Source organism: Talaromyces atroroseus (assembly GCF_001907595.1).
Source record: "Talaromyces atroroseus strain IBT 11181 chromosome Unknown scaffold_7, whole genome shotgun sequence".
NCBI classification, from domain to species: domain Eukaryota; kingdom Fungi; phylum Ascomycota; class Eurotiomycetes; order Eurotiales; family Trichocomaceae; genus Talaromyces; species Talaromyces atroroseus.
Window position 1 is genome coordinate 1,104,625 of NW_017971439.1, and position 14,900 is coordinate 1,119,524.

General features: G+C 47.1%; 4 protein-coding genes across 4 annotated transcripts, besides 1 other annotated feature; 1 reads left to right on the forward strand and 3 right to left on the reverse strand.

The window, feature by feature from the left end:
* Nucleotides 1-491: 491 nt before the first annotated feature.
* UA08_05818 (hypothetical protein) lies at nucleotides 492-2,188 on the reverse strand (the record flags this gene model as incomplete). The annotated part of the gene is made up of 5 exons (XM_020268130.1): nucleotides 492-1,104; nucleotides 1,211-1,350; nucleotides 1,410-1,464; nucleotides 1,521-1,643; nucleotides 1,716-2,188. 5 exons carry the CDS (start codon nucleotides 2,186-2,188, stop codon nucleotides 492-494), a joined length of 1,404 nt encoding a protein of 467 aa, XP_020118939.1.
* Nucleotides 683-777: a repeat region (Identified by RepeatMasker using a combination of RepBase library and repeat library created with RepeatScout).
* Nucleotides 2,189-6,071: 3,883 nt separating the features above from the next.
* Nucleotides 6,072-9,138, reverse strand: UA08_05819 (hypothetical protein; the record flags this gene model as incomplete). The annotated part of the gene is made up of 3 exons (XM_020268131.1): nucleotides 6,072-6,409; nucleotides 6,452-6,631; nucleotides 6,696-9,138. The coding sequence occupies 3 exons, from the start codon at nucleotides 9,136-9,138 to the stop codon at nucleotides 6,072-6,074; spliced, it is 2,961 nt and encodes a 986-aa protein (XP_020119361.1).
* Nucleotides 9,139-10,058: 920 nt separating this feature from the next.
* On the forward strand, nucleotides 10,059-11,432 carry UA08_05820 (hypothetical protein; the record flags this gene model as incomplete). Its single annotated transcript, XM_020268132.1, has 4 exons — nucleotides 10,059-10,218; nucleotides 10,275-10,507; nucleotides 10,582-10,888; nucleotides 10,969-11,432. 4 exons carry the CDS (start codon nucleotides 10,059-10,061, stop codon nucleotides 11,430-11,432), a joined length of 1,164 nt encoding a protein of 387 aa, XP_020118901.1.
* Nucleotides 11,433-11,761: 329 nt separating this feature from the next.
* UA08_05821 (NADH-ubiquinone oxidoreductase subunit, mitochondrial) lies at nucleotides 11,762-14,376 on the reverse strand (the record flags this gene model as incomplete). The annotated part of the gene is made up of 7 exons (XM_020268133.1): nucleotides 11,762-11,870; nucleotides 11,928-13,809; nucleotides 13,860-13,882; nucleotides 13,947-13,961; nucleotides 14,043-14,094; nucleotides 14,173-14,196; nucleotides 14,262-14,376. 7 exons carry the CDS (start codon nucleotides 14,374-14,376, stop codon nucleotides 11,762-11,764), a joined length of 2,220 nt encoding a protein of 739 aa, XP_020118938.1.
* Between the last annotated feature and the right edge of the window lie 524 nt (nucleotides 14,377-14,900).

Genomic DNA, 14,900 nt, shown 5'->3' on the forward strand with positions numbered 1-14,900 from the left:
TCGGTATGACAGAAGCAGTTAATCTTGAATTAATAAATTAGGATAGAAGATTGAATGCATCTGTAAGCGTGTAGACTATCAACGCAAGAACATACTTTGATGACACGGAATATTTGAACATTGTATGCATTCATACATTTGGTCCAGACTATTTCTCTCTTCCAGCGAATGATGATGCATGAACGACTGAATAACGACATAACCAAACAAGCCAACGAATGTTCTCGAATGACCCTAACTAATAATAAATCGGTCCAACATCCCTACTCTTTTTTTTTTTTTTTTTTTTCCCTTTTCGCTTGAAGTTGTTGAATCTTTTATCGAAATATTGACGAATAGTAGTACTAATACTAACACAGTCTTCCTAGTCCATACAATCTTTCTCTCTTTCAATCAGCAAAACATATTCACCTATAATTAGACACGTACATATCAGGGACACAAACAGAATAGAACAGAACACAGGAGGAAAGAAGGGATAAATCCGGCGCTCAATATCCAGATCGATATCGACTATTTGCATGAGCTCCGGGCATGTAACCATACTGTGACTGCGACAGAGTCTGAGATGGAGAACTCTGCTCCGAAGCTGGAGAAGGAGGCAAGCTTGCATCGACGTGCATGTTGGAGCGTTTCATGGTGTGACTGGAAGACGTGGATGAAGAGGAAAGGTGTCTTCCATTGCTGCTGCTGCTGCCACCACTATCCGCATGATGCTGGCGATGCTGGTGCTGATGGTGCTGATGATGATGATGGTGCGGTTGAGCATGAGGGTGAGAAGCAGAAGCAGCATTATATGTCATTTCACCGTTGCGTGAGCCAGGAGATGGATACGCCCATGTTGCTGATTCCCGGCTTCTATCGGAATAGACATATGATGAAGAGGAGTTGCGGCGGTATTCATCATAAATAGATATTGGACTTGTTGGTTGTACTCTCATGTATGCTAATGGAGATTGTTGCTGTTGCTGTTGCTGGGCTCTGCTGAGTTCCATGGGGGGCGAGTTTCGTCTTGAATCTGGAGGTGAGAGGTGTGCTCCTCCACGACGTACCTGACATGTCGGGCATATCTTGACGAAGCGAGAAATGAGCTCCTTTGGTACCCTTGAAATGAACAAGCTCATAGTCAGAAATGTTTCGTGTAAGAGTAACGATGAAACGAATATACATCGTAGCAACAAACGCGGTGTATTCCATTGACTGGTCTTACCATGAATATATTTGGCGTACTTGACTCGACGTCTTATCACGACCTCCGTGTTGGCACTGTTGATGTGCTCGCGTCAATATCTTGAATAATTTCTCTCGAATTGCAACTGGTTTGCCCTCATGACATATCCACTTTCTGGCCTGAGGGAAGTCAGTCTTAAAACTTGTAGATATTCGACTCTGAACAAAGTACTGCTTACCATGGGAAGACGACTATCTGCCGGCTCGAGCTTAAACATCTTTTTCACCCAGAATCTAGTCCAGCTCAGCACATTGAACATATTCATCATTTGGAAGAAAAGGGGATTCACCTAAATTGAGCCGACCCAACAGCAGTATCCTTCGGATCCGTCAGAACCTTTCGAATATTCCGAGCTCTTCGGGCATTAATCAACGCCTTATCCTGTTTTTTTACCGAAAGATCATTGACATAGCTAAACCATGAGCCCGAGACATACTAACACAACAGAAAGCCAGAGGGACGGACAGGACGGATTACTAGGTACCTTTCCATTAGTTTGTTAAACTCCTCGACATGCGGGAAGCCATCTAATGGCGGACTGATAGGCTCAGAGAGCATGGTAGTCTCATTTATTGAGTCCTGGCTTTCCACCTCGCTTTCTGTGAATCCGCCGCCGTTCGTCGACGTGGTGAAGCGTGGTGCTTCGGGAGGAGGATACCCAGATGGACCCATGTATCCCGGGTGCCGGAGAGAGTACTGGTTGAAATGATGCTGCTGGTCATGGCGTAGAGGAGGAATTGGATTCATTTCTGGTGGCTGAAGGGTCATGGAAGCCTGGGGCTCGAAATAAGAGGGTGGATAAGAATTGAAAGGTTGGAGCACATTGTAAGATCCCGATGAATGGTTGTATGGAATCTCGGAATTTGCCGTATTCTCGTAGCAGGTTGTCATTGAAGTGGGTTCGCTTGAATGATGATTAGAATGCTCGTGTGGAGATCGTGTTTTGTAACCATTCATGACGAGGTCGATGGAATGCCGAAGAAGTTCAACCTTTTTCACTTGGCTGAAGCGGTTTTGTATGAAAAATATGGTCTGATATTGATCAGGACCTTCGTTGGTAGGGATGTATAGTAACAGCTCTATATAGATGAAGGAGGGTAGACAAATCTAAACAAACAAGCAAGAAAGTCTAAAAAAAGGTGATCAAGGTGATAAATGTCAATAGAGGAAGTAATTGTATAAGGTGCAACCTGACTTGAGAGAGGGATCTTGAATGTTATATACTTTCGGCAGGGTAGATAGTACAGACCACCATTCCCCCTCGATATATAAATGTACATAAGACCGGAAGATGCAGTCAGTCAGTTTGTTTTTTTTTTCGTACAAGCAAGTGAGGCTAGATGCAGATCGGCCTCGCATTAATTGAAAAGAAAATAGAAGGAATGAGGAATGACATGCTTTGGGTAAAGTCGGTGAGGATAATGCACGCCACACGAGGGGAGAAAACACACCGGGGGAGGGTAAAAAAAAAAAAAAAGAAATTGGCAATCCAGTTCACAAGAGACTGAGTTCATACGGGACCACGAGCACCGAGACATGAAGCATGATCTCATTCGCAGAGGCGGTGGGAAGATCGTGTGCGTATGTGTGTGGTAGGCAAGATCATGGTGTAGGGGAGAACACCCCTGCTCCTCAGTTGAGCGACTTTTTTTTCTTTTCTTCTTTTTTCTTCTGCATGCCGTTAGTATCGATTCCTCTGTCAGGTACACACCTAGCTGCTTTGGCCGGATGCAGTGAGGAATATCCCTATGTGCAATGTATATGATTCGCATGTCCCATATTTCGGACATTGGCATCAATGCTTATAGCCTCTCCGGGTATATAGTTTTAGTGTATTAGTGCGGGATCCTCTAAGATAAACGTGGAGAAATGACACAGCCAGAGTCAGGCAGGGCTGGCCAGACATGCCCGTTTCACTGCTATTGGATGCGTTGTCACGACAGTACACAGCCATACTCGAAGCCAAGAGCCCAATGAGCATTGACGGAGATTCTGAAACAGCATCCTGATTCGTCCACGACTGTCGACAGGGCACATGCCAGAGAGGCTGGTTGTCTGGCCTTTGCATAGGCAGCAAATGAGAAGCAGAGCCAAAAGAGCCATTTGCCACGTTGATCTACTTTGCTAGCAGCTCCTGTCAATCTTCTATTTGTTGTATAGCGCCGCCCTTGTCGGGAGAGCCACGAGTCAAACTCGTTTGACTGAAACACTAAGTTAACAGGACTGACAATTCTTGCAAGTTGTCGAGTTTTGTCGCCCAATATCTGGTGGACGGGGGTGGGGCAGCCTCCTTCATCAGGCTTCAACGTGAAGATTGCTTTTTTTTTTCTCTCTTCTTCTAATTCTTCTTCCTTTTTTCCCCCCTTTCTTTCTGCTGGCACTTTGTAGTCGGCTGTGGCGGGCAGCCATGTCACGAATGTATTATTGTGTTTTACGTGCAGCAAAAGTCCCACTTTTTGGTGGTGCTGCATCCCTGCTCTTGTCGTCGTCCAAGACTGTGCGTGCGTGCGGTGTTCGACGGTACGTCCTGCAGTCCTTCAGACGGAACATATTTGTGTCCGCTTCGTATGATGGCTGCTAGAAATGGAGGCGGCCTTGGTTCGTTGGGAGAAGAAACGAAGTTTGTGTGTTGTTGTCGTTGTCGTCGTCGTTGTGTGACGAGACGATCGGCGACATGGTTTTTGTGCCTTAGAGCCTTAGAGCCCCAGGCAGCAACAGCGCTGGCAAGTAACTAACGAAGTGGCTATGTTTTCCCTGGTTAATCAGACAAAGAACGGAATGATATTGAATATGCTGTGTAATTCTACCTTTTTGGGGCCTTTTCTTCATCTTTTTTTCATACACCCTACTCCCTTAAGAGGCAAGAGGAGAAAGAAGCACAAGGATACCTCCCTGTGTCTATACCTATGAAACCGGATCGACTTGTGAAGAGCCTACCAGCAACTGATATGAAAGCTTTCCTAAATAGGGCACCATCTCAGTATTACATATGTACGTAGTAGTGATTTCATCGTGAGATCCTGCAAACCCGAGCAATCCAATAGTATCAAGCTGTTATGTTCGTGGAAGATATATCTAGGCTATCCGATTCGGTATACAGATCGAACACGCGTAGCATCGCAGTCTGGAAGGTCCTTGAGGGTGCCACAGAGAGCTACACAGTACAGATAAGGATGTGCTATTGTCAATGAATGTCGACAATCGACTGGTCTGTTATGGTGTTCCTGAGCATCCGAATGGTCACACCTGTTCGCTTTCTTTCTTCACAGTCGGTCATGCTGTGTTCCCCTTGGTGTTTTAGATGACCTTGCCCCGAAATTGCTTGTGGTTAGGAGCGTGAGCATCTAGTAGCAGATAGAAATCAGCAATAGTGTTGACCAGAGAAATATATTATATGAAAGTTAGGGCTAGGGCTTGGTGGTCTCCTGCCCATAGCCCTAATTAATGATGATGGCATGACCCCAAAATTCTTACCATCTGACTATCTTCAATCGACCGATTAGACATGATACCAAATACTCAAACTTTTTTTCATCTCACTATCATCTGGAACATGCATTCAGCTTTCCCACCGGTTACCATGCATGTAAGCACCGAGCCAGCCAGAGACAATGCATTCCCGGGCAAGGGGGCCCTCAACACCTCGAACAAAAGTAAAAGCGATAAAGAGGAAAAACCTGAAGAGTTACCAAAAAAGAACTGGGATATCAGGATTCATTATCCATGCTCCATCTCTATGGTTTGTGTATGTACTATTCTCGACTAACCTCCCATGGATGTACTACTCATACATCCGGGGCGCCGGGGAAAGAAAGGACGAAAGACCGCATATATGCACATCCGGATTGACCGGACATATTATTATTGGCTCATCTGCCGTACAGGGAGAAAGAAAAAAAAAGAAACGCAAAATCATGTTCGGGTCAATTGATTTGGTGACACAAGGCCAAAACTTGTCTGGACCATGGGCGGTTGCTTGCATATACGTACATATAAACAAATACATCAAAATTCACTAACAGGAAGACTTCGTAGCGGCTTTATTTCTTGTCCCCTTATCTTCAATCTCTGCCATCTGACCTACTGCCTAAACGAATTTGTCTTTCTTTTCTTTTCCCACTCCTCACTTTGTACTTCTTTGATAGGTTGTTCTGTGGGGCTATACAGATCTAAGGCTACACCAAGGTAAAAAAAAGCAAAGAAAAGTCTCGAACATAGTCTAGTATATACACTATATAAAATAGAAGAGCAGAGAAGGACACCATTACTGCTATTACTGCTCGATATAACAAGTTACGTAGTGTAGCTTCAGTACTCGGTAATACTATCCTAGAGAGTAGTTGTGACACCAAGCCCATGCTCCAGATCTAGGACAAAGGAGGTCTAATTTAATCATCTAAAAGACGAGTGAAATGAAACATAACGAATAGATTCACGAATTAAAAATACATACATTTAAAAAAGTGCAGCAAGGCCGTGGGACCATAACACAATTAAGACAGGAGTAAGTACAGAACTGCAAGCATGTATACATAGAAATTCGAAAAGATAAAGGGGGAAAAAGAAGGGACAATCAAACGAATCCCACCATTTCGTGTACTGGTCGTAAGCTCATCAGGGTTCATAAGTTGATGCAATGCAATGCAATAACACAGAGACAAGACGACGCATGCACGCACACCGCGCCAGGCTTGCCTTTTCTAATTATTTTTTGTTTTTTCTTCTTGGTCGTTAAAGTCGTCATTAGAATAAATATGGAAACACGACGCATCAAACCAGAGGTAACACGTCGCCCGAAAAAAAAAGAATAACGGTGGAAAAGCCACACTGGGCCCAAACTTCAATTTCCACTAGGAACCAAGTCCCGAATGGCCCATCGCCAGCCATCTCCAAGCCTCTGCCGTTCGGACGTCACCCACCTGGTCACTTTGCGTTTCCACCGGTCTTCTTCTGCTCGTTGACGTTTGACAAACTCAGGGCCAACGTCAAACTCCTCGGTGATTGGCCATTCTTCTGAAGAATCACCGCTTTGGTCGTCAAAGACATCCGTTGCTGCAGCAGATGCCTCTGAGATGTTCCGTCCATGGTGATGATGATGCTTGGCCTGTGGCCTATCCTGGAGATCTTCCAGTCCGGCAAAGACATCTTCAAGCTCGTCGTGGATGACTGCCACCTTATCTGCATCAGGTTGTGCAGAGGCAAGTTTGAGCCAGCACATACGCCGAGGGTCAAAGACCATGCCGCCAACAACCTGGGCACCCTTGATTGTCCCAATGTTTGTAATGAGGGCTGGCGCCACCTTGGGAGATTTGGGTGCGTTTATAACATCAAACTCCACAATTTCATTCTCATTGCCCTCCCACCGATATGTGCTGGGATTATACTGCATACCTTTGACATCTACAAGTCATATTATCATTAGACTGTTAAAATATCAAGCTGTTCGAGAGAAAGGTAAACTCACTCTTTGCTTCACTGACCCCAGACCCCATTGGCCGGATCAGCTGTGGCCTAGATCCTCCTCCAGGTCGGGATGCCTTGCCCTTTTTGCTCCTTGCAGTCAACATGGAATCACCCTGTCTAGATGGTTGCTGTCCTTTCCAGTTGGAACTTAAAGGAGCAAGGGGCACACTTTCACGAGTCCGAGATGGTAGAGAAAGAGAAGCAATCCTTTGCTCCCGGGCAATTCTCGACGCGTTGGTGTCTCTTGCGAATCGAGGCGTGAATGTGCTAGGCCGAGAAGAAGCCCCGGTTGTCATTGGTGGTGAGGCTGGTGTTTCAGTGCGTGCCGACAACGTGGTAGGAGGGGACTGTGGCAGTCGATTGCGCACAGATCTGGGGGCACCGTGCCCTACCGGAGTTTTGACAAAACGGCTTTCAGAAATTGCAGAAGTTGGTAGATCATCGAATGATTCTAATTCAGTCCCGTCTCCGTAGTTTCTTCGACGAGCTGGCCGAGTAATTGTTCGCTTAGCCGTTATGTTTGAGCCCTCACTAGCAGAGTGTGCATGGTGGCGACTGGGTGCGTCTGAGCGTAGAGAATGCGAGATTGACTTTGGTCCAACGGTAGAATCTGTAGAATTCTCCGAATCGGATCGACGAAAATGCCGCGAATACTTCAGGCTCACGTGATGAGATTGGCTCTGCGATGCGCCAGCAGGGAGAAAAGGCACTGGAGGTCGGTGAGTTCCGAGCCTTGAATCTGCTGTCGATCTATCAACAGGCGTCTTGGGTCGAGAGTACGCGGGAATCATACTCGTACTTTCTTGCCGTGATGATGGCCGCTGGAAAGGTGGAACGGACACCGGTTCCTCAGGGGCACGTGAGCGTTTCACTTTCAGAAGGCTCGAAGAGTCATTGGTAATGCCCCCTTCTCTTGATACACGAGAACCGAGTGATCTTCGCCCTGCTGATGGAGTGACTGGCGGGGACGTATGAAGACTCCCAACGGATGACCGATTTGCGTGTGCTGTGAGCCGGGACTGGGGTCTCCGAAAATGAATAACAGGATTTCCACTCTCCGAGACGGGCTCCAGGCTGGTGTGGCTTCTATTATGGCCAGAGAGTCGGGGAATTCGCGTCACCACAGATGGGTTCTTGTTCGTGAATGTGATTGTTTTCTCAGAGCGGTTGGGAGTCATTGGGCGATCTAATTTACGCTTCACATTGCGATTGACATTTGGCTTCATCGACGTGAACACGCTTCCGTCATCCACGTCCAAGTCATCAAAGAAGTTGTGGCTGTCGACCACATTCTTTGAGCGAGGTTGAGTCTTTGGACTGACTTCCTCTGGTTCTGTCCGAAGTACTTTCCGTTTTTTCAGATTCTCCTCCAAATTCAGCGGGCCATCTGGCAAGATCAATCCATCTAAGCCGTCATCTTCGGTCTCCAATGTGAGACAACTAGAGGCACTGGGGCTGAATGCCGACACAGAGGAACTGTGAGTCGAACGTCCATCACGCTTCGTGCCACTGAAGCGTCCGCTGATGGCTCCATCTGCCCAATCGATATTGTCCCAAATGTCATCGTTAATGATAGGAATCGTGCTGGTAATATTAGGCGGTGGAGAAAGTTTAAGCATCATGTCATGCGTGGGAAATTCAAAATCTTTCTCAAAATCATCGTTGTCGTTGACTACGCCAACTGGTGGAGTGTGGCTGATATGAGATGGAGTTTGAGGTTGGTTTACTATACCAACAGGGGGTGTGTGATTGGAGGTAGGAGTCTGAGGTCGATTCAGCTGCGACACGGAGAAATCATCTGTCGTGAAATCTTGCAAATCTTGTTTGATATCATGATCTAAAGTATCTCCCATGTTGCTTGATGGGATGCTAATGCTTGATTGGGTGATAGTCCTAGAGCCTCCAAAGGATGATTGATCGATTGAATCTCTGGATTTAACCGGACTCCCTGTAAATGGGGTGTGAATCGGTTGTATAGATTCTGGGAATGACGCCTGTTCCGGTGATTTAAGAGCTAGCTCCATGTCTGCAGCCGGAAACTCTAGGTCCTCAGACCAGTCATCAATAGCGCTCTTTTTATTCGCTTTAGATTGTAGTTTCTTGATAGAACCAGACAGCAGAGCCGACTTAGGTACATTATCTGGGATCGGTATGCCGGCGCTGCGTGCAGAAGCAATGGCCTCTTCAGTTGCTGTTTCGTCGTTATCTCGGAGGAGCAGCTGCCAATCCTCATCTCCGGCATTGGATTCGACATCGGAACGCATAGAACGGCGCGAGGAAATAGAATCGCGATGGCCGGATCGTAGCATGGAGCCAGTGACGGATGTTGTTGCAGAAATCGCATGGAACTGTGCATCGTCGAGACACTGCAAGTCTCCGTCATCGTCCCAGGATTCAATGGGCGGGGATTCGCCGTGAGAGAGGTGAAACGTATCGGCCTGCATGTTGATAAGAGAAAACGGCAGGCGGAAGCTTCAAATGTGACGTTTAAAAAAGGAGTTAAAGCATGTGTGCTTGCTTATCAGTGTTCCAGTTCGAATGAGGTCGCGGAGAGGTTCACAGTTAATGAAAGATGCCGAAGACGAGAGACCGAGACCATGCCTGAGAATAGATAATTGCAACCACCATTACGAACGGATCAATGGCTTAGTTAGAGCAAGGGTCTTTATATAGCATGCATCGACTTAGTGGCAGGCCGTCAGGGGAAGGCGAGCTTTGTCGTGCTTCGTCTTTGTTCGGCAGCCGTGTTGAGGAATGCCACAGACGACGTCGCGAGGGGACGAATGCCAACCGATTCCGCGACGAGGCTGACAGAATCGTTCTTCACGAGAAGAGATATTCGCACTCCACTCTGAAGCAAAGAGCAGAGCGATCGGGATTTTTTATCTTTTCGTTGTTGCAGCGAGTGGCTGGGCTGGGCTGGTGGAAGAGAGAATTAATTGTTGAGACTAACAGCGAAGAGCGACGGACTATCGTATCGTATTGGTAATTTACACAGCGCTCGGCTGGTAATATTACTTACCCCTTTTACCCTTTGACTGGCGGCTGCGGAGACGGCACGCGGGGCTGGGGAAACGGTATTACGGCGTACTCGCAATTACTAGTACGCGCCCGCGCCTAATGTCAACCCGATGACATTTAGTTATGCTGCTGTCGTTGCATTCATGAGCATGGCGGAAGTCGTCTACAGATTCCTATTCTTCAATATTGGACTTAATAATAATATACACGTTGGTTAGGCATTAGAAAGTAAAGACGCCCGCTGATTGGGCCAATCCCGGCGGACCGCGGCTCTCTTCTAGGCAGCAAAACATAACGTTCCTCAATCATTCTCAAGCCCAAGCTGCCAGCTCTTCATGATAAAATGCCAGCAGACAAAAAGAAGAGCGAATGGGTGATTCGCATCCCCAAATCAGACAATGCCAGCGACTTCGTACTCGTGCATGTATCGTCTGCGAGTGGGAAGGCCGCCTTGGATCTGAAATTCATTGCAACCGAAGGCGAGAATCCATATGTAGGGTCATGTATGTTCAGGTTCGTTTTCTTATTAATATAGACAAACATGCTAATAAAAGCAAAGTGCGACGATCGCGTCTGAAAGACGTGCGCTCAAAGAACTTCCAAGGCACAGAGCAGGAGTTTGAGGAAGTCCTCTCCTCTGTGCTGAGAGTCGACCATGCAGCAGATCAGCCACAGCAGCAGCATGCGGAAATCGAGACGACGGCCTCTATAAGAGAAGCCAGAGAAGGGAAAGAAGAAGAGGGGAATAATGAATTGGTGATTTCTATCCGCAGGAGAATAGACAGTATCACTGTAAGCACCTGTCTTTACATGCATGCATGTATATATATATCTATATATCATAACTAATAATCAATCCCACCCAGCAACGCGTCGCCTCAATCACTCTATACCAAAACGACGACCAAACCATCGAACTCTTCGAATGGATGGGTCTCACGCTATCTCTCACAGACAGACTCTCCCAACAACTAGCCACATTAACAAGTCAACTCTCCACCGCCGAACAATCAATGCGAGACCTCAAATCCAGCCTCGAAGACTTGACGGCCGCTAAAAAGGAGCATGAGAATCGACTCATATCCAATTTTGCGCTTGTTCTTAATGAGAAGAAGCGGAAGATTAGGAATCAGCAGCGGCTTTTGGAAGCGGCCAAGGTTGATCCCGAGAAGGGTACGTTTCCACCCTCCCCCCTCTCCCCCCCGGTCTTCCTACTTCTCTCGTACAGAAATTTGCCTAATATATATACAAAGTGCGCGAGTTACAAGAAGCAATTCGACACGACCAAGTCCAAAAAAGTCGACAAAACAAACGGAAAGCCGCCCAGAAGGACCAAGTAGACGAAGACTCCGATGAAGAAGACGACTTTGAGAAAATGGATATCGACAAACCCAAGGCCCGGAAACCAGCTGGAGAAGAAAAAGAAGAAGAATTCGAAGAAAACGATGAAGACGAAGAAAGACCAGAAACACCCCAACCACTAGAAGAAGAAGGAGAAACCGAATCCGAGGCTGAATCCCAAGTCGAAGAAGATACAAAACCAGATAAAAGGCCCAACCTGGCGAATAATGCTGCCGAGCCACCGCCGCCGAAAAGAGATTTACCGTTTTTACGAAGGACCAAGAATGACAACGATAAGAAAATACATGGTGATGTAGAAGCTGCTGAAGACGTCGGGGGAGTCACGGGAGGAGAAACGGATGATGACGAGTTGTGAATCTTAAATTTATCTTGTGTCTAGAATAAATTTTGAGAAAAGAGTTCTTGTGTGAAATAGCTTGCAATTTTGCGTTCCCTTTATGTACAAAAACACCTTCTAGCTGCGTTTCATGCAGAATGAGAATCAAGTACAGAGAGATCCCCAAAACAGACGGCGGTAAGGAAGGGGTAGGATGATTCGTGTAATAGAAAAGAAAAGATAACGAGAAAGAAAAATAGAAAAGCAGAATTCAATACTGTTGACACATATACTTGATTCAAGCTAGGTAGTAGTAGCACAAAGGAAAAGAAACGCCAACCTTGTACGATACAGCCTAACAATTTTTATCACAGGTTTCCATAGACTGCTTGTGGTGACATCTCGCCGGCAGCCATGAAATTCGTTTCAGGGTTGCCTGTAGCCTTGGCAGCTGAGCAACGAGCCATCGTAGGAGAGCTTTAATCGAATTAGTTATTGTATCTTACTATGTTGCCAGATGGAAAGAGAATATACCTTCGAGAGATAGAATCTGTGAAATAGAAATCTTCAATAGCCGTCTTGAAGGGGCTACCAGTAGACTTGGAGCCCTTGTTTTGATCAACCAATTGAACCTTGGAAAGAGATGCTACCGAGGTAGACTCGGCCAAATCATATCTGCGAAGGGCAGGGCTGATTTCCTCCATGCGGTCACGGAGAGCCTCAATATCATCATATGGGAGAGGAGCACCCAGGAACTCACTGGCTGCTCGAATGATCTTCCAATCATCGCGAGCAGCTCCAGGCATAGATGTAGCAGCACGTGTTACCTGGACACGTCCCTCCGTGTTAACGTAAGTTCCAGACTTCTCAGTGTATGCTGCACCAGGAAGGACAACATCGGCCAGTTGCGCACCGCGGTCTCCATGATGACCTTGGTACACGACAAACGCATCCTTGGGAATATCGCTGGCGCTAATTTCATCGGCACCAAGTAGCCATACGATCTTTGGTGTGGTGTTTGCAACTTCTGGCGAAGGAGTTGTGAAGCCAACCTCATATGCTCCCGCACGGGAAGCGGCTCTCTGCAATACATTATAGCCTTGCCACTCAGGAGTTCTAAATGTCGAAGCATTCTTCTCGACAAACTGACCAACTGTCTCGAACACAGACTTGGCGTCGGCATGCTCGGCGATAGAGCTTCCAACAATGATCAAAGGTCGCTTAGCAGAAGCAAGCTTCTTGCCAAACTCGCCCGAGAGAGCAGACTGGAGGCTGCTGAAATCAGTTCCCAAGTGTTCGAATTCAAAGGTGCTGTCAAATGTCTCTCCAACAAGACCAATTTCAAGGTCAGAGCGCAACCACTGTTTCCTGATACGAGCGTTCAGCACTGCGGCCTCATGTCGAGGGTTGGTACCGACAAGGAGAATAGCGTCAGCTTCCTCAACCCCAAAGATCTTCGAGTTGAAGAGATAATTCGAGCGTACGTCAATGCCGTGAGCAATTGGTGAGCTGCCGTTAGGCTGGTCCAGGGCGAAGTTATCGGAACCAAGCTTGTTGGCCAGGTCCTTCATAGCAACAAGAGACTCGGTCTCTGCTAGGTGACCCGCTACAGCCTTGAATTCATTGGCCTTAGGGCTGAGTCTAGCATGTGCAGAAGCCACTTCGGTCAAGGCCTGCTCCCAAGTTGCTGGAACAAATTTTCCTTCACGGCGGATGAGGGGTGTGGTCAGTCTCTGGGTCTTCAAGCCGTCGCATGCAAACCGAGTCTTGTCGTTGATCCATTCTTCGTTAACGTTGTCATTGAGTCTGGGGATAATTCGCATAACTTCCATTCCACGAGCATCTACACGAATGTTTGAGCCTAGAGCATCTAGAACATCAATGGATTCGGTGTGGTTGAGTTCCCATGGACGGGCACGGAAAGCGTAGGGCTTAGAGGTGAGGGCACCGACAGGGCACAAGTCGATAACGTTTGCGGAAAGTTCGGAGCTGATGTTTTGTTCCAAATATGTTCCGATTTGCATGTCGTTTCCTCGTCCAGAAGTACCAAGCTCAGGGGCTCCGGCAACATCATTCATGAAACGAACGCATCGGGTGCAGTGGATGCAACGGTTCATAGAGGTCTTAATGAGGGGGCCAATGTTCTTATCTTCAACCGCACGTTTTCCGCCTGTCTCGTGGAATCGACCGCGATCGGCACCGTAACGCATGGACTGATCTTGGAGATCACATTCGCCTCCCTGGTCACAGATGGGGCAATCAAGAGGATGGTTTGCAAGTAGGAATTCCATCACACCCTCTCTAGCCTTGTGTGTCAATGGGGAGTTGGTCTTCACAACCATACCAGGCTGGACAGGCCAGGCACATGATGCAACGGGTTTGGGAGCCTTTTCCACCTCTACCAAGCACATACGACCTGGTTTTCGTTAGCATCGATACATCGGATATGATTCTGAACACACTCACAGTTTCCTGCAATCGCTAATTTTCTGTAAAGAACAGAGTCAGTACCTAGATAATGCATGATTTTAGAGAATAGACGAGCGAGCTTACTCATGGTAACAGTATCTATTCAATCACAGCATTTGTCAGCAAATAAAACCAGCAGACCAAAAAAAAAAAAAGAGACCACCAATTGGGCTTTCATACCTTGGAATGGTGGCACCAGCTTTCTCACAAGCTTGAATCAGAGCGGAGCCAGCTATATATGCAACCGACATATGTCAGATATATACCCATCAAACAAAAGCCCAACAACATCACGGGTGCCCGGCGTTACCTTCGATTGAGACCTTCTTGCCATCTAGAGATTTATGCACACATTAGCCTCCCATTCAAGCAACAGTCAATTGGCAGTGATCAACTCACCAATGGTTAGTTCGACTTCAGCGCTTCTCCGCGCGGTGGTCGTGAAGGTACGACAAGATCTGGCATTGGCGAATTGTCTCGAACGCGCGGCCGCACGAAGCAATTGCGGCCGCATTGTGGCGTGTGGAATGACTGGAGAGAGTCAAACAGACAGACAAACAGTCTAGTCAGGGAGCAAGAGACGCAGGAGATGGACGCTGAGCGCACGCAAGTCGAGGCGAGGAGGGAAGGGTCGGTCGGGCTGGGATTGGAAGTCGAGGAAGCCGGCACCTTTCGTTGCCAAGCCTTGCCGGGCGGTTCACAAATCAGCGCGCTGTCATTGGCTCGTCTGCCGGAAGACGGTTGTTCCGGTCTAAGCGGGAAATCTATTATTTTCTGCTCTCTCTCTCTGTCTTTCTCTCCCTTCCTTTTTTTTTCTCTTTTCTTCAAATATACTCATTCACAGGATGTGATTATTGTAGGCGGTAGGAAGTTTCTTTTCTTCTAAAGAAATGGCCCATGTCTACCTCCTCTACTCATGATCCCAGATTGTACAGCACCGAGCTGGAGCGATCGATGGGCGTTTTGAACGGCCGATTACGATTCAGTTCCTTACCGACGGTAGCGACATGCCCTTTACAGTGTTACTATTTACTATTA